Raw genomic sequence first — 19,388 nt, forward strand, 5'->3', positions numbered from 1 at the left:
AGATAAAGCCAGCCAATTAATTCTAGTTATTGGTATTACCAGAACTGACTGTGTGAAGGGGAAGGCTTTAGCTGTTGCAAGGGTTTCTTCATAAATTCAGTAAGAAAACTAAACTGGGTTTGTATTAGTTCCAAGCAGCATCTCTCTCTCTCTCTTTCTCTTTCATTCTCTCACACACACAGATACACACACACACACACGCACACACACGCACACACACACACACACAAATGGGCTGTTAAAAAGCTCAAACAATCTGTGAACAAATCCACACAGCCATGATAATGAAGGCTCTTGAAACTTGAAAAGTAGTTAAGAAATGATCAGTCTAACCTTCTGAAAGACCATAACTGTAATAAGAAAATTTAAAAGCCATTCATAAATGAATGATGTTTCCCAAGAAATTCTTTAGATAAAAATTGATCTGTTTGATTTCAGCCTATTTAAACAATTCTTCTTCCTCTACAATTTCAAAATCATTGTGTACTTCTTAGTAGTCCCTTTTACCACTGGGAGCTTATAGTTATTGTATTTTTCATATTTGTCTGTGTGTCAAAAAAAAGTAAGTCGTGTCACAAAATATAAATCAAATGTGTTGTAAAAATATCAGGACTCAGAAATAGAAGAACAAATCAAAAAAGTAAACAGTGAATTCTGATAAGACAATATGTGTCCTCTTCATTTGTCCACAAACAGAAACAGCTGGGGTCAACACTAAGAAAAATCAGGAGGAGACTTATGAAGAGACAGAGGAAACTGAAGGAGACAAGGAGGGCAGTGGAGCAGATGAAGGTGTGTTAAATTAAGACAACACTTTATATTAAAAAAATGAGAAATAAACTAAAACTAGAATAGCTGACCATTAAGCTTAACTTTAACCTAACTTCATAGTCAACAGTGCTTACAGAGTTTGACAGTAGGACTTTAAATTAGTGAAGCATTAACTCACCTGTCTAAACTCTGCTGATTGCTCACTAACACTTCTTTTCTTGACACAAGTCTCTCAATATTTTCTTTACCAATTATTTCCATTAATGTGCCTTGTGAATGCTAGGTGGCACTGATGCCCCTTCAAACCCAACAGACAGATGCTCAGGACACAGGATAAAAACACTAAGAAGATTTTTATTAAAGGTTTCTTCTTTCACCGTGCTCTTCAAGCACCACAGCCACCAACAGACAATTAAATGAATCAAAATAATTCTCTTTTTCTCTCCTCCACACCTCCCAGCAAGATTTGCCCACCTCCACCCAACTCTGCCTCGCCTGCTGGGTTCACAGCATTCCTTTATATAGTCCTTGACCTGGAAGTGCTTCTGTTCTTCCTCCCATGTGACTAGCCAACACTTCCAGGTCAGCTGGAGAATTCCAAGTCTTTAATCAGCCCAGAAGTACTTTGGCCTCCATCCTCATGACTTCCTAGTACTTCCGGGCCACAAGGGAAGCATGACTCCCGAGGTCCTTTCACGGCTCCCCCTAGCAGCACCCATGACACCCAACAGGGCTGAGAAACAGCCCCAGCACCCTCAGCAGAAGACCAATCAGAGCCACTGCAGGGACTGCTGGGAGTTGCAGTTTCAATTCTATTGGCTACTTTCACCATCCCAAGCCACGTTTTCCAATACAGTTGCTTCCTGGTCTCTCTACAGTGCAGTATTGCCACGATAAAAGCCATAAAAATTGCGGAGGATATTTGCGGTTTCCGCTAACAATTATTAGATAGGTTCTAAGGAAAAATCCGCGAATGACTGAAGCCGTGAACTCTGAACCGCGACTTCGTGGGGGTCTACTGTACTCAGAACATATGTCAGAGGGTTATTGTCAGTATATACAGTAAAGGTGGGTGCATAATATAGATAGTCCCTAAATGTTTCACATATTGCCCACTTCAGGGCCAAAAATTCTAAGTTGCCAGAGTGGAGATGGTAATTTTTCTTAGCTGGGGTGAGTGTTCTCGATCCGTAGCCAATTACATGTAGTTTACCATCCTGCTGTTGGTAAAGTACTGCTCCCAGTCCTTCGTTTGATGCATCAGTTTGCAAAACAAAGGGCAATTCAAAATTTGGAAAAGCAAGTATGGGTGGATTGGTGAGTATATCCACAAATTTAGAAATGACTGTGCGATGTTCATTAGTCCATTGAACTGGTGTTCTTGAAGGTAGTTGTACATTGGATTTTATCCTCCCTCTTGCTGTAGTTGCCATGCTGGACTTTCCAGTATTTTCAATAGTACCGTTTAAAAGTTCAGACAAACCTGCAAAAGTCCTGTATGAAGGAGTGGTAATAACTAAGGAAGCCCAGCAATGATCTGACTTCTCCAACTGTTGCTACAGGGTGTAGCCACAGCGATATGGTGAAAAAAAAAGCATAAAAGAAGCAGGCAGCAGTCACAAGTCCCAGACCATACTTCTCTGTTCTTTTTTATTCTCCTTTACCCAGAAATATATACAGTAAATGCTTCAATTTCTGCATAGATCAACATGGCAATCAGTGAAACAATGGTGCAAGCCAATTTCTTCTGCATAACAAATAGTGTAAACACATTTACTCTGAGTACTTGATTAGAAACTGATGTCCCCAGAACTCGTTAATTTTCAAAGGAAGGAGACAGTTCTGTATCCCCACTTTGTGTGTAGATGAGGTACTAAATCAAAGCAGTCTGACTATAGCAAGGCAGGTAAATATTTATGTCCTGTAGATAGCCATCAACAATAACCTGTAGCAGAATTTTCAAGAAATTCTGCCTTTTCTTTAAAACACTGGTTTATAGCCCATCACACTAAGCAACACACAGAAATGTCAGTTTCTTTAGAATACTGAATTCTACCCCATTACATAAGCACTTGCACTGATTTTATTGTACCCTTCAAACACATCTGGTCATATCCAAGCAATAAACCATGGATTAATTCAGAGGTCTGCTCAGTGCTTCATGCTCGCTCCAAGGGATATGCCTCAGGTGATGCCAGTGAGTACAAATAACCCAAATACTTTCCACACAAAGCTGTCAGAGAAGCCATGAAGAATTACAGGCTTAAACTGGAAGGTCACTACACTAATGCTGACACTCGGAGTATGTGGCAGGGATTGGGAAAAATCACAAGCTACAGAGGCAGAAGTAGAGGACTGAACACGACAACCATTTCGCTCCGGATGATTTCAATGAATTCTATGCCTGCTTTGAAGCCCACAACACCAAGTCAATGGGCAGGAACCTTGTGCTTCAACCCTTGCTGATATATTTAACCTCTCTCTTATAGAAGCCAAAATTCATACCTACTACAAAATAACCATCATTATTCCACTGCCAAAAAAATTCAAAGATAACTGTCTAAATGACTACTGGTTTGTTGCTTTGACTCCTATAGTGATAAAATGCCTCGAGAGAATTATTATGAGCCACATTCAGACATTTATACCCAACACAATGGATCCCCAACAGCTTGCATATAAACCAAACAGGTAGACAGAGGACACAGTTAGCACAGCATTGCATATAGTTCTTACTCACCTAGAAAACAAGGACTGTTACATCAAATTGTTGTCTATTGATTATAGCTCAGCTTTTAATACTGTGATACCAGCTAAGCTCACCAACAAGCTCTAAACTCTAGGTGTGCCACCTACTCTCTGTAACTGGGTGCTGGACTTTTTAACTGGCAGTCCCCAGTCACTCAGGCTGGGGAACAACATTTCCAAAACAATAGCCATAAATACATGAACCCCACAAGAATGTGTTCTGAGTCCCATGCTGTACACACTCTTCACACATGCCTATTGCTTCCAAGCATAACAACAACAACAACATTTATTTATATAGCACATTTCCATACAAATGATGTAGCTCAAAGTGCTTTACATGATGAAGAAAGACAAGAAAGACAAAATAAATAAGAAAATAAAATTAGGGAACACTAATTAACATAGAATAAATATAAGGTCCAATGGCCAGGGAGGACAGAAAAAACAAAAAAAAAAACTCCAGATGGCTGGAGAAAAAAAAAAATCTGCAGGGGTTTCAGGCCATGAGATCGCCCAGCCCCCCCTAGGCATTCTACCTAACATAAATGACCTCAATCAGTCCTCATTTTATTCAGGGTTCACATGGAAGAACCTGATGATGATGGTCATTTGGACTTCTGGCCTTTAATCCATCAGTGTAGGGACATCACAGTGCTTTGATCAGGTGGTGGTGGTGGTGCAGATCGCTACCACTGAAAACCGGAAAAAGAACAGAAGAGTAATTAGGGGTTAGTTAGGATCTCAGAGCCACCATGAATGATAATGAAAATTAATTGAATATACAGAGCATCAGGATTAAACAAAAATGAAGCTATGAGAAAGCCATGTTAAAGTAATGTGTTTTTAGCAGTTTTTAAAAGTGCTCCACTGTATTAGCATTAATAAATTTGCAGACAATACCACAGCCACTGGACTGATTTCAAGGGGTTATGAGTCAGTGTACAGGATGGCAGTGGCTGGCCTTCTGAAGTGTTGTCAGGACAGTAATCTCTCTTTTTTTTATATATAACTAGCAAAATACCCGCGCTTCGCAGCGGAGAAGTAGTGTGTTAAAGAGGTTATGTAAACATATATATACATATACATACAGTATACTGTATATACATATCTACATATACACATATCTACATATACATATGTATACATACATATACACATCCACATATACATATATATACATATACAAATTTACACATCTACATATATATATACATATGTACATATATATACATATAAATATATATATATACACATATATATATATACATATGCACATATATATATATATATAAATATAGACATACATATATACATACATACATACATTCACATATATATATATATATATATATATATATATATATATATATCAAAATACCCGCGCTTTGCAGCGGAGAAGTAGTGTGTTAAAGAGGTTATGTAAACATATATATACATATACATATATACACATATCTACATATACATATATATATATATACACATATCAACATATATATACACATACATATACACACATACATAAACACACACATATACATCCATCCATCCATCCATCCTCTTCATATATACATATTTACATACATACATAGTGCGTTGTAACACGGGCTGTGATTGTTACATGGGAGGGAGATGACAAATCACAGCTTCCCGCTTTCTAATCGGGCCTGTGATTGGTGCTTTGACTGATGCCTAGATCCCACAGTATGTCCCCTTAGGAGAGGCATTAGGCAAGTGTAATTGAATAGTGGTGCTGCAAGTTTAGCTTTACACCTGTTTTTAAGGCTTATTGACTGAAAGGGGCTTTCATGTAAAACTTAGGGCTTTGCTACAGGATACACCCTCCACAAGTTAAGGAAGTAAAACTAAAGGTATATATTTCTGTTTTATTTAAACCTTTTAAGTTTGTATGCGGGCGGCATGGTGGCGCAGTGAAAGGTGCCAGGTAGGAGACCCGGGTTCGCTTCCCTGCGTGGAGTTTGAATGTTCTCCCCGTGTCTGTCTGGGTTTCCTCTGGGTACTCCGGTTTCCTCTCACAGTCCAAAGACATGCAGGTTAGGTGCATTGGCGATTCTAAATTGTCCCTGGTGTGTGGGTGTGTGTGGGTGTGTGCGCCCTGCGGTGGGCTGGCACCTTGCCCGGGGTTTGTTTCCTGCCTTGTGCCCTGTGTTGGCAGGGATTGGCTCCTGTATTTAGGATATAGCGGGTTGGATAATGGATGGATGGACATCTGTATGCATAGCCCTATTTGCCCGTTTTCGTTTTTTTTCTTTCTTCAGTAATATTTCAGCAAACCCGGAGCTTGTCAGTTCAAATCCTGGTACTGACACCACTGTGTGACCCTGAGGAAGTCACTTCACCTGCCTGTGCTGCAAAAAACAAAAGTAATGTAACAAATTGTACCTCAGATGTTGCAAGTTCCTGGAATAAAGGCATAAGTAAAATAGATAAATATGTATTATACACATAGGAACTATTAATTTATTTTCAGTTAAGTCATCTGCAACAAACCTTTATAAATGAGGGTTTCTCCTTTTTAGATAGTGCAAACTGTTTCTTCTTCATTGACGTTTTCTCTTGGAGAGCTTTTTTCATTTCATTGAAAATTAAAGCAGCAGCTGCCAAAATATGTAGCTTTCTTATTAATTTTTCAACATTGTGTAAAATAAATGTATAAAGTAACATAAAAGGTTTAAATACTGGTTATCCTTTTACACTAAAATATTACTAAACAGATACAAAAAAAGTAAAATGCATATGTTCTTTTTCTTTAAGGAGATTAAATATTATTGAAGAAAGAAAAAAAAAACTAAAACAGCCAAATGGGGCTATGCATACGAACTTAAAAGGTTTAAATAAAACAGAAATATATACTTTTATTTTTACTTGCTTAACTTGTGGAGGGTGTATCCTGTAGCAAAGCCCTAACTTTTTTCGTGAAAGCCCGTTTCAGTCAATAAGTCTTAAAAACAGGTGTAAAGATATTGACAATAAGCTACGCAAACCCACCAATTTGTTAAGGATCTATTTTTTTGTGAAGCAGCCTTAACACAGCTTTTCCGCTGTTTTATAAAGGAACGCCATATAAGGTCTTCCTTTTTCCTTGCTTTGCCAAGGAAGGAGCCTTTTTATTAAATCCAAGGGTTCTTCGCTTTTTTTTTTTGTTCGTTTATTACATTTGTTATAGTTCTGTTTGTATACCACGTTGTCAGTTCAGCACTCCGGTTGTAATATGACCAAGCCGTGCAAGCTTACTGTTAAGAATGCAACGTATAGTTGTACAGGAGAAAAGCAATCTTGCCTCAAATCAATGGCAACCTTTTGCAGGTGTATGAACTTAATTTAAACTTTAGGTTTACACGGTGCTTTCTTTCCGAAGTACTTGCACTCATGAATATGTCTGTATGCGTCAGTCGCTCAAATCCACACGCTTCGCACCGGCGAAGTACTGCTTTTAAATTTTTATTAAGAAGAAAAGAAAACCTTTTTAAATTGAGGGAAAATATCCCAATAACAATTTGTTAAGGATCTGGTTTTTTGTGAAGCTGACTTCACACAGCCTCTCCGCTGTTTTATAAACGAACGCCATATAAGGTCTTCCTTTTTCGTTGCTTCGCCAACGGAAGCAGCCTTTTTATTTAAGCCATGGGTTGTCCGCTGTTTTTTTGTTCGTTTATTTCGATTGTTATAGTTCTGTTTGTATACCACATTGTCAGTTCAGCACTCCAGTTGTAATATGACCAAGCTGTGCAAGCACACTCTTGAGAATGCAACGTATAGTTGTACAGGAGAAAAGCAATCTTGCCTGAAATCAATAGCAACCTTTTGTAGGTCTATGAACTTAATTTAAACTTTAGGTTTACACGGTGCTTTCTTTCCAAAGTACCTGCACTCATGAATATGTCTGTATGCGTCAGTCGCTCAAATCCCAGCGGTTCGCACCGGCAAAGTACTGCTTTTAAATTTTTATTAAGAAGAAAGGAAAACCTTTTAAAATTGAGGGAAAATATACCAATAACAGTTTGTTAAGGATCTGTTTTTTTGTGAAGCTGCCTTCACTCGAGTGATCACTTCGAGCTTTAAGCCTGAGAAATAACCCCGTAAATGCACACGTTTAATTGCACATCTGTTAATATGTATGCTTACACAGTATTAAAAGACACTCAACAATTATACAGTATTAAAAGACACTCAACAATTAACGTCATTTACCTTTGTTCCCGCGTTTGACTCGTGCTGTAAATCTCTTCCTTGTTTTCAGTTCACGTGATTACGTAGGAGGCATAATACGTGATGATGCGATACGTGACTCCGCCTCCTCCATTAGAGTATATGGACAAAAAACAGGTTCCAGTTATGACCATTACGCGTAGAATTTCGAAATGAAACCTGCCTAACTTTTGTAAGTAAGCTGTAAGGAATGAGCCTGCCAAATTTCAGCCTTCTACCTACACGGGAAGTTGGAGAATTAGTGATGAGTGAGTCAGTCAGTCAGTCAGTCAGTCAGTGAGGGCTTTGCCTTTTATTAGTATAGAAGATTTTATTGATTTTTTTGTAATCATTCCATACAAATATATCAATTTTTACAAAGCAATTACAAATAAACCCTCACCCCTGAGAAAGAGAACATGGCCAATGGTCTAAAACTTAAAAATAGTAAAAATACAGTATATACATTGATGAGTTTATTAGGTGGATAAAGATAAAAGGAGAAGAAAAAGAAAAGGGGAGAGAATCTACTTCCTCAGTGGTTTAAGAGCTTATTCTAAAATATTTTTGATTAGATTCTGCCAGGTTTTGAAAAAGTTCTGCACAGATCCTCTAAGTGAGAATTTGTTTTTTTCCAATTTCAAATAATATAAAACATCAGTTACCCACTGACTTAGAAGGGGAGAGTTAGGATTCTTCCAGTTTAGCAAAATAAGTCTGTGTGCCAATAATGTAGTGAAGGCAATCACAGTTTGTTTGTCCTTCTCCACTTTACGCCCATCTGGAAGAACACCAAACACAGCTGTTAGTGGATTAGGAGGGATTGGGACACCAAGGCTGTCTGAATGGCACTTAAAAATTTTTGTCCAGAATGATGTTAATTTGGCGCAGGCCCAAAACATGTGACCCAGTGAGGCTGGAGCTTGATTTCAGCATTCACAGGTTCGATCTTGCCCTGGAAACATTTTGGACAATTTCAAGCGAGACAGATGTGCTCGATATATAATTTTGAGTTGAATCTCAATTGTATGTTTTGTGCATATGGAGCTCGAGTGAATTCTCTGCATTGCTACCTTCCACTCCTTTTCTGATATGTTGAATGAGAAATCCTTTTCCTATTGTCCTCTTGGATCTTTGAAAGGGAGGGACTGTAAAATATTTTTATATATTGCAGAAATGCTGTCTGAGTCCTTGAAACTGAGCAATATTTTTTCCAGCATAGAGGAAGGTGGGAGATGGGGAAAATCGGGCAGGTTCTGTTTGACAAAGTTTCTAATTTGAAGATAGTGAAAGAAATGTGTTACTGGAAAATTAAATTTGGAATGTAATTGTTCATAGGATGCAAAAATGTTGTCTATATAAAGATCTCTAAGCAATTTAATCCCAAATTTTTTCCAGATATTAAAAACTGCATATGTTTGCAAGGGTTGAAAAAGGTAGTTCTCAAGCAGATGTGCCACAGATAAAAGATTCTCCATCTTAAAATGTTTTATACATTGGTTCCATATTCTGAGTGAGTGAAGCATAATTGGGTTATTGCCTTGCATTTATTGGGGCATAAAGCAGGGAATATAGAGAAGTACTGCAGGATTTTATTTATATTGCAGACCAAGCCTGTGCATGTTCATCTATTTGTGTCAAGGTTTTTATAGCTTGTATGTTTGATGCCCATAAAACTGAAAGTTAGGTAGAGCCATGCCATCTTCTGTCTTATGTCTTTGTAGAGTCGCTCTTTGGATACGTGGATGTTTTAGGTTCCAAATAAATGAGGTTATGGTTGAATCTAATTGCTTAAAGAATTATTTATTGATGTATATTGGAATGTTTTGAAATAAAAAAAGAAGCTAAGGAAGGATATTCATCTTAGCAATATTTTTTTTTCTTCCAGCTAGAGTGAGATGGAGGGTTGACCATCTATGCAAGTCTTGCTTAATTTTTTCCATACAGACGGTGGAATTTTGTTGATAAAGAGCTTTATGTTTACTTGTGATATTTACCCATAGGTATTTAAACTGATCTGCAATAATAAAAGGGAAGGTGTCCAATCTAATATTGTATGCTTGAGAATTCACTGGAAAGAGCACACTTTTATTCAGATTAATTCTGAAACCAGAGATCTTTTGAAATTCTGTAAGTGCTGTTAAGACAGTAATCTCTTTCTTAACACCAGCAAAATGAAAAAGATGATTATTGACACACGGAGGAAGAGAGGCCAGCACCCACCGCTGTACATTGGACAGACTGAGGTGGAGAGAGTGAACACATTTAAATTTCTTGGCATTAACATCTCTGAGGATCTCACATGGACCTACCATATCATAGACCTGGCAGGGAAAGCCTGGCAGTGCTTGTATTTTCTGAGAAGGCTGAGAAACTTTGGCATGCCAAGCACTATCCTCTGCAACTTCAACAGGTGCACAATTGAAAATACCCTTACGTACTCAATTATAGTCTGGTTTGGGAACAGTACAGCACGGGACTGCAAGGCTCTACAGTGGGTGGTAAACTCAGCACAAAATATCATTGAAACAGCACCCCCTGCACTGTAGGACATCCATAAACCAGAGTTCTTTGGAGGGCCCATAACATTATTAAGGACACAACCTCCCCACAATATGAACTGTTCACACTGCTGCCATCATGGAGACACTACATGAGTATAGCAGCTAGAACAACAAGGATGAAAGACAGCTTCTCCCTTATGCCATCAGCTTTTAAATAAATCCCATCCACTGACCCTCCCCTCAACACTGCAGGCTAGTGTGTGTCTGAAGGATGAAAGGCCATCTTGAGACCATGCACCTGCAGAGCTTACACTAAATCATTTATTTATTTGCACATGCACACTTTTCTGTTTGATTTGTATTTCTTTTGCATCTGAGTGTTTTTGTTTATTGTTGTGTATTCTTGTCTAATGCTATGTATTCGTGTTTATTGTTGTAGGACTCGCAGAATAAGATTTTCATTGTATTGTTCTAATGTTGTGCAGAGGTGTCCCAATCCAGTTGGTTGCTCATGTGGTGGGTGCGGCAACGCAATATCAGCGCATGCATGCACCCAACCCCTCTCTCTGAGTACATATGACAATAAAGTTGAAGTTGAAAAAAAATGAGGGACAATAAACAAACAAAGAGTTCATGAAACTAAATTAAATCTGAATTACCTAATCAACCACATCATACTTGTGTGGATTCTGTCCATCTCACAGATTTAAAACTGTGACCAACAGGAAGCATCTCAAACCCCAAAAAGACTCTTATTTTTCCACAATTACCTTCCAACACACAGGGTTTTCTTTAAAACACCTAAACTCCTTTTCTTCTTCTTCCCCTTCTCTAATTCCAAGTCCACCTCACTGGGCTCAGCAGGAGAGACTCTTTTTAATAAAAGATATAGTTGTATTTCCAGCACATGAAAGAAACACCTCAGAAGCCCTTCTGGGTTAGAGTGCTTGAAGGATAATGGAGCTGTCCTCCCAGTAGTTCCTTCCAATAGCTCTGAAGAACCTCAAAAAGGCTTAATTTTTAGATGTCATATCCTATTTACCATTGCAGGCACCCAAATGTGAGCACTGCCAGAGGGACAGTGACACATCGAATTCTGGATGAGCGTATCAAACTGGGAAACTGTCTTTCACTGCCCTTCCATTATTCTAGTCTCCTGTTCGAGAGAGGTACCATCAACCATCTTGGCCAGGATGCCAGGCAATCCAAAACATTCTGAAGTACCAAAACATTTTTTGAAGACTGCTAATTCTTCTTATTAGGAGACTCAATTCAATGTCTTTTTTTATTCAAACAGATATCAGTAGAAAGAGAGGTGGAAGAAAATGAGAAGATCTTCACTGATCTGATCCACTGCATTGAAGATGCGCGGAAGAAATTGGTTGAGAGGATCAGAGAACAAGGAAAGAGGGAAACAGAGAAGGCTGAAGGAGTCGTGGAACAACTAGAGAAGGAGATTGAGGAGCTGAAGAAGAGAGATGCTGAGCTGAAGGAGCTTTCAGAGACCAAGGACCACATCCACTTCCTGCAGGTGAGAGCAGCGCTTCACAGGAAATCTGAGCAGACTGGGGTGTGTGGGACCTGAGAACATTTAAAAAGAAATTCAAAAGGTCTGAGGAGTTTTTACAAATGGCAAGAACTGGTCACTCAACCCAACACAGAATGTTTTTTCATAGTCCCCTAATATTGAGTTTTTGCTTCCATCTGCTCTTCTTCCATGTATCTTCACTTGTCTGTGTAAGAAACTAAATTTGTATGAAATTTACGATCAACTGACTTTATTGTAAAAGATGCCATCTGACCAAATATGACATAAACTCTCTTTATAGTTTTAAACATCTCAGTCGTATCACCTTCTAATACATTCCTATCCTTCAAACCACACAGTCCAATCTCATCTATTTTCAATCGGATGTCTCTTGTGCTGTTAGGGCATTTCTCTGATATGGAGGCCAACGCCTTACACAATATTCCTGATGTGGACTCAAAAGTGTGTACTTCAGGTTATTGAGGTTCTCTTCTTAATTTATACTTCACACATCACAGGTGCTCTATAACTCAGCTTCTCACTACTCTGCTCTACTCTTGTCTAGTTGAGGATGGTGATGAGTACACAAAGGCGTGCGAGTCTTATTCACAAGTTACACTTTCTAATGCAGACTTTCATTGCATAATTATACTGAAGAGTTTAATTGCTACATATGTAATTGTTTACATTTCTTCTTCTTCTTCTTCTTCTTTCGGCTACTCCCGTTAGGGGTTACCACAGCGGATCATCTTCTTCCATATCTTTCTGTCCTCTGCATCTTGTTCTGTTACACCCATCAGCTGCATGTCCTCTCTCACCATATCCATAAACCTTCTCTTAGTCCTTCCTCTTTTCATCTTCCCTGGCAGCTCTATGCTTAGCATCCTTCTCCCAATATACTCAGCATCTCTCCTCTGCACATGTCCAAACCAACGCAATCTTGCCTCTCTGACTTTGTCTCCCAACCATCCAACCTGAGCCGGCCCTCTAATATACTTATTTCTAATCCTATCCATCCTCGTCACACCCAGTGCAAATCTTAGCATCTTTAACTCTGCTACTTCCAGTTCTGTTTCCTGCTTTCTGGTCATTGCCCCCGTCTCCAACCCATATAACATAGCTGGTCTCCTTACCGTCCTGTACACCTTCCCTTTCACTCTTGCTGATACCCATCTGTCACAAATTACTCCTGACACTCTTCTCCAACCATTCCACCCTGGCTGCACTCTTTTTCATCTCTCTTCCACAATCCCCATTACTCTGTACTGTTGATCCAAAGTATTTAAACTCATCCACCTTTGCCAACTCTACTCCTTGCATCCTCACCATTCCACTGACCTCCCTCTCATTTACACACATGAATTCTGTCTTGTTCCTACTGACTTTCATTCCTCTCCTCTCTAGAGCATATCTCCACCTCTCCAGGGTCTCCTCAACCTGCTCCCTACTATTACTACAGATCACAATGTCATAAGCAAACATCATAGTCCACGAGGACTCCTGTGTAATCTCGTCCTTCAACCTGTCCATCACCATTGCAAATAAGATAGGGCTCAGAGCCGATCTCTAATGTAATCCCACCTCCACATTGAATGCATCTGTCACTCCTACCACAGACCTCATCACTGTCACACTTCCCTTGTACATATCCTGTACAACTCTTACGTACTTCTCTGCCACTCCCGACTTTTTCATACAATACCACAGGTCTTCTTGAGGCACCCTGTCATATGCTTTCTCCAGGTCCACAAAGACGCAATGCAACTCCTTCTGACCTTCTCTATACTTCTCCATCAACATCCTCAGAGCAAACATCGCGTCTGTGGTGCTCTTTCTTGGCATGAAACCATACTGCTGCTCATTAATCATCACCTCACTTTTTAACCTAGCTTCCACTACTCTTTCCCATAACTTCATGCTATGCCTCATTAATGTTATACCCCTGTAGTTATTACAGTCCTGCACATCCCCCTTATTCTTAAATATCGCCACCAGTACACTTCTTGTCCACTCCAAAAGGCATTCTCTCACTTTCCAAGATTCTATTAAACAATCTGGTTAAAAACTCCACTGCCATCTCTCCTAAACACCTCCATGCTTCCACAAGTATGTCATCTGGACCAACGGCCTTTCCATTTTTCATCCTTTTCATAGCTGTCCTTACTTCCTCCTTGCACTTCCTTTTTCACTATCTCCACATCATCCAATCTCTTCTGTCTCTCGTTCTCTTCATTCATGAGCCTCTCAAAGTACTCTTTCCATCTGCTCAACACACCCTCCTCACTTGTGAGTACGTTTCCATCTTTATCCTTTAGCACCCTAACCTGCTGCACATCTTTCCCATCTCGGTCCCTCTGTCTAGCCAATTGGTACAGGTCCTTTTCTCCCTCCTTAGTATTCAGCCTCTCATATAACTCATCATACACCTTTTCTTTAGCCTTTAGCCACCTCTCTCTTCACCTTGCGCCTTATCTCCTTGTACTCTTGTCTACTTTTTGCATCTCTTTGACTATCCCACTTCTTCTTTGCCATCTTCTTCCTCTGTAAACTCTCCTGTACTTCCCCATTCCACCACCAGGTTTCCTTTTCCTCCTTCCTCTGTCCAGATGTTGCGCCAAGCACTCTTCTTGCTGTCACCCTTACCACATCTGCTGTAGTTGCCCAACTGTCTGGTAACTCTTCACTACCATCCAGTGCCTGTCTCACCTTCTCCCTAAAGACAACCTTGCATTCTTCCTTTCTCAACTTCCACCATTTGATCCTTGGCTCTCCCCTCAATCTCTTCCTCTTCTTGATCTCCAATATCATCCTACAGACCACCATCCTGTGCTGCTTAACTACACTTTTCCCTACCACCACTTTGCAGTCTTTAATCTCCTTTAGATTGATTCTTCTGCATAGGATGTAATCTACCTGTGTGCATCTTCCTCCACTCTTGTACGTAACCCTATGTTCCTCCCTTTTCTTAAAATACGTATTCACCACAACCACATCCATCTTTTTGGCAAAATCCACTATCATCTGGCCTTCTTCATTCCTCACCTTAACACCATACCACCCATCAACTTCTCGTCTCCTGTGTTCCCTTCACTAACATGACCATTGAAATTCACTCCAATCACCACTTTCTGCCCCTTGGGCACACTTCATCACTTCATCCAACTCACTCCAAAAATCTTCTTTCTCCTCCATCGCGCACCCGACTTGCGGGGCATATGCACTAACAACATTCATCATCACACCTCCAATTTCCAGCTTCATAATCATTACTCTGTCTGACCTTCTTTTCATCTCGAAAACACTCTTGACATACTGTTCTTTCAGAATAACCCCTACTCTGTTTCTCCTCCCAACCACACTATGATAGAACAATTTGAAGTCACTTCAGATCCACCTGGCCTTACTCCCTTTCCATTTAATCTCTTGCATACACAATATATCAATCTTCTCTGCATCATATCTGCTAACTCTCTTCCCTTACCAGTCATTCTGTGAACATTCAAAGTTCCTACCCTCACTTCCACTTTCTTTACCTTCCTCCTCTCCTTCTGCCTCCGGACACGTCTCCCACCTCTTCTTCTCCTTCTTCTTCTTCAGCTTCTTCAGCCAACAGTAGCCCCATTTCCACCAGCACCCTGTTGGCTAACAGTACTGGTGGCAGTCGTTATTAACCTGGGGCTCGACCGACACGGTATGGAAATTTGTATTGTTGTCCGCATATTGATTTGGCAAATTTTACACCGGATGTCCTTCCTGACATAACCCTCCCCATTTATCCGGGCGTGGGACCGGCACGAAGAAACACACTGGTTTGTGCATCCCCTGTGGCTGGGTTAATTGTTTACATTTAATTAATTAATTAAATCTCAGAACTCAAAAAAGCCTAATGTCTTTGCTTTCTGCGTCAAATCAGTTCTTCACCCATCTGCCTGCTGTACCCTCAGTCCCCTTATTTACAGTCTGATGACTTTGGCTCTCATGGAGTCCTGCATGATGATCTCTTAAGTTCCAGTACACTGAAATTCTCTGTCATTAATAATCAATAAATGAATGAGAGGTGCAACACACATGTGGTGCTGACACATAATGTATTTTACTTGTTTGTCTTCTCTCTCTGTGTTGTGTCATCTTAAATCTGAACTCTGTCTCTGCCTGGGGCATGTATAAAAAAATTAGAAGGAATAAAACAGGTGTTTTGGGCAGAGTGCAATACTGGGAAACTTTGAGCAGGATGGTCAGTTGTGATGATTTCTGGGAGTTTGTCATTGTGATAGATACCAACCTACAGTTAAATAAGGAGAATAAAAAGGAAAGAGGGAGCAAATCAAAACACAAAGCTTCCAGTGGATAAAAGAAGCACGGACTATCTAAGACCAGAGAAAAGGTTGTCTCACTCAGGTTTTGAGTTCTCTTTCGTTTTGGAGGTGACTACCTTGAAGAATTTCTCAACATGGTTATTCCTGAGCTGATGTGGTACAGCAAGAAATAAATTGGACAATTTGGAGGATCGAGATTGGGTGAGGGCGGCATGGTGGCGCAATGGTAGCACTGCTGCCTCGTAGTTAGGAGACCTGGGTTCGCTTCCCGGGTCCTCCCTGCGTGGAGTTTGCATGTTCTCCCCGTGTTTCCTCCGGGTACTCCGGTTTCCTCCCACAGTCCAAAGACATGCCGGTTAGGTGGATTGGCGATTCTAAATTGGGCTTGGTGTGTGGGTGTGTTTGTGTGTGTCCTGCGGTGGGTTGGCACCCTGCCCAGGATTGGTTCCTGCCTTGTGCCCTGGGATTGGCTCCAGCAGACCCCCATGACCCTGTGTTCGGATTCAGCAGGTTGGAAAATGGATGGAGATTGGGTAAGCTGTTTACAATCTTTTAACTCTGGGATACAATATCTGGAGACTGTGAAAAAGACCACCACTTAACATCAAAAGTTATGGAACTTTATGGAGATTGTGTGCTGTATGTGTTGGGGTGTGGTGTTACGGATCCGATTTACTTTTGTGAATTGTATAACATTTTTTATTACATTTTGTTCTCCACTCTGTCTAACTAGGTCTTTTTCTTTTTATTAATTTATTCATCATATTTAGTCTGTCAGTTCAAGGTCACTTTGAGGTTAAATTATGATTTGAATCGAATATATCAGTTAAAGTGTGTTGAATTATAGCGGTATCTTCTGGAATAGGGCTAAGTGTTATACACTGATCTATTAAAGATCTTCTAGCAAATTTTTTCTTTTTATTGGACATCTCTGAAATGTCATCCCCTCTTCTCTCCTAATGTAGACTTTCTCATCTTCCTGTGTCCTTCCTGCTGATGAAGACTCACCCAGCTTCACTGTCACTGCTGATTTCTCTTCTGAGGACCTGAGAAAGGAGCTGTCAAATCTAAAAAATAATCTGGAGAAGATCAGCCAGTGGAACATCATGACATTGACTCCATTAGGTACAGCATATCGTCATGTTGTTTTGAAAGGTCACTCAGTGTGCTCTTATTGTTCTCTTTAGAGGGACCAGAGTGACAATATGAGGACATTGAGTGGTGAGATGCTTGAAGAAGGCCTGCTGTTTAACATTTATTTATCAGCCTTTGATATTAAAGTTGTTTTTGCACAAAGATACATTTTTCCTTGATTTCCCTCTTTGCTCCACAGTTTAAAATTACAGATCAAACAATCAATACATTATTAAAGTGCAAATTGCAGACATTTAATTTAAAGGGGTTTGCATACATTTTGGTCACACCACACTTTTACTGCATGGTCCCCCCCATTCCAGGGCACCATAATAATTGGGACACAGCACTGGCATGGTTATAAAAGCCGTCATATTTAGGACTTTGTTGCATGTCCCTTGCATGCAATGACTGCTTGAAGTCTGCAATTTATAGACAATATCCAGAGGCCTCGCTTTTAACGCAGTGCATAGAATACACACTAAAACATGGTGTACAGAAGAAAAACAGAAATGTGCATATGTACAAAAATATTCAGATTCATAATGCTGTGTGCAAGCAAAGTTACACGTACTTCTCTTTATAACCCCAAATTAATGTAAAATCTAATACACATGCATGCGCTTATGGCTCCACCATGAGTCCTCCCAGAATTATGCATATTTGAATATGCAAATCAATATAAATTGCCCCATCCATTCAGTGTTTTGTTAAAAGACAATGAAAAAAGCATGTGTAAAAAAGAATTCAGTAAAGTGGATGCAAGTAAAAATATACTATTTGATGGCTTAAGCAGTGGTATAAGCCACAAATGTAAATTGATGAAGTGGCGGAGACACTCAAAAGTTCAAGTTCAGAAAGTTTCAGAGTGCCGAAATAAAAAAGAAGTGGTCAGATATCAAAGTTGACATGAAAAGGCGAATCTCATCCCACCATCTGAGTGTCATAATGCCACAGAGAAGGAAAAAATAGGGACACGGTAAAGAAAAAACAGCATTTGTTAAGAGTAAAGTTGAAATTTCCACTTTAATCTTGACAATTTTTATTTTGTCATTAAAGTAGAACGTTGTAAACTTCATTTTAAAATCAATGTTTAATTTGGTAGACTTTCTCAATCCCCATCATAACTAAAATAGCACATTGAATGCTTCACATTCTAAGTGTTCCTTGACCCAGTCATTAATCATTACATGCTTCTTAAATGGGCTTTCTCACATGCCGACAGGAGAGAGCAGGCAGTGATCTCCACACAGAATACATTGCATTCATGATATTACAGCTCTCTGAAAATTTTTGAATACTAAGATGTATACTTGATATCATTTTCATAATGAAATGCATTAAAGCATGTATTAAACAGTGACGGAACAGTGGTGTAGCAGTAGTGATGAGCTGGTGCCCCATCCAGGGATTGTTCCTGCCTCACACATGATGCTTCCTGGGATGGGTATGATCCTGGATGGAATAATTTATTGCAGCAGTACTGTGTCCGTGAAACGTACCAACCCCCAATTCATGCACTTCCATTTTCTTTCCCCACGTAACAAATTGCCACACAATTGGCATCTGTAATAAATGTAAAACCAGCTGCAAACTTAGAATGCCGATTCTTCAAAACTTTTAAGGAACATTGAAAAATCTTTGTTATACATGTTTAGTTATTCCATCCATCCATCCATCCATCCATCCATCCACTCATTCATCCAGGGTCACGACAGTCCCAGCAAGTATTGAGTGCGAGGCAGGAACAAACTCAGGACGGGGCACCAAATCATCACAGTGTGAATAGGAGCATCACCAAATCCCCTAAACTGCAGACGTTTCGAAGGAAACCAAAGCACAAGGAGGAAACCCACCAGGAAAACATACAAACTCCAGGCAGGCAACACCCTGGATGCGACCTCCTTACAGCAGTGCTTCTCTCGTGCCACCGTGCCCCAACATGTTTAATTATTAACAGTATACATTATTTAAATGAAGTTAACAATTTATCTGTAAAATGTAATATACATATTTTAATGGATTTCACCATAAAATTGAAATAAAGTACAGCATACCTCCCAGTATTCTAACAGCACACAACTTTAAGAGGATAGCTCTTGGAAATCTAAATCGACTTAGAAGTTAGTCATCATCATGGGACAAGAAGTCAGTATGATCTGTAAATACGTGCTC

General features: G+C 39.7%; 1 protein-coding gene across 2 annotated transcripts in view; it reads left to right on the forward strand.

The window, feature by feature from the left end:
- LOC114666882 (tripartite motif-containing protein 16-like) overlaps window positions 1–19,388 on the forward strand; it is a 43,878-nt gene that overhangs the window by 12,177 nt on the left and 12,313 nt on the right. Inside the window, exons 2-4 of one of the 2 annotated variants that reach the window (XM_028821919.2) lie at window positions 697–792; window positions 11,533–11,766; window positions 17,045–17,204. In XM_028821919.2, the coding sequence (XP_028677752.1) occupies window positions 697–792; window positions 11,533–11,766; window positions 17,045–17,204 (490 nt within the window). The remainder of the gene's footprint in view (window positions 1–696; window positions 793–11,532; window positions 11,767–17,044; window positions 17,205–19,388) is intronic. The other variant, XM_028821921.2, reaches the window with a different exon arrangement.

This window comes from Erpetoichthys calabaricus, chromosome 16, assembly GCF_900747795.2.
Source record: "Erpetoichthys calabaricus chromosome 16, fErpCal1.3, whole genome shotgun sequence".
Classification (NCBI taxonomy): Eukaryota; Metazoa; Chordata; class Cladistia; order Polypteriformes; family Polypteridae; genus Erpetoichthys; species Erpetoichthys calabaricus.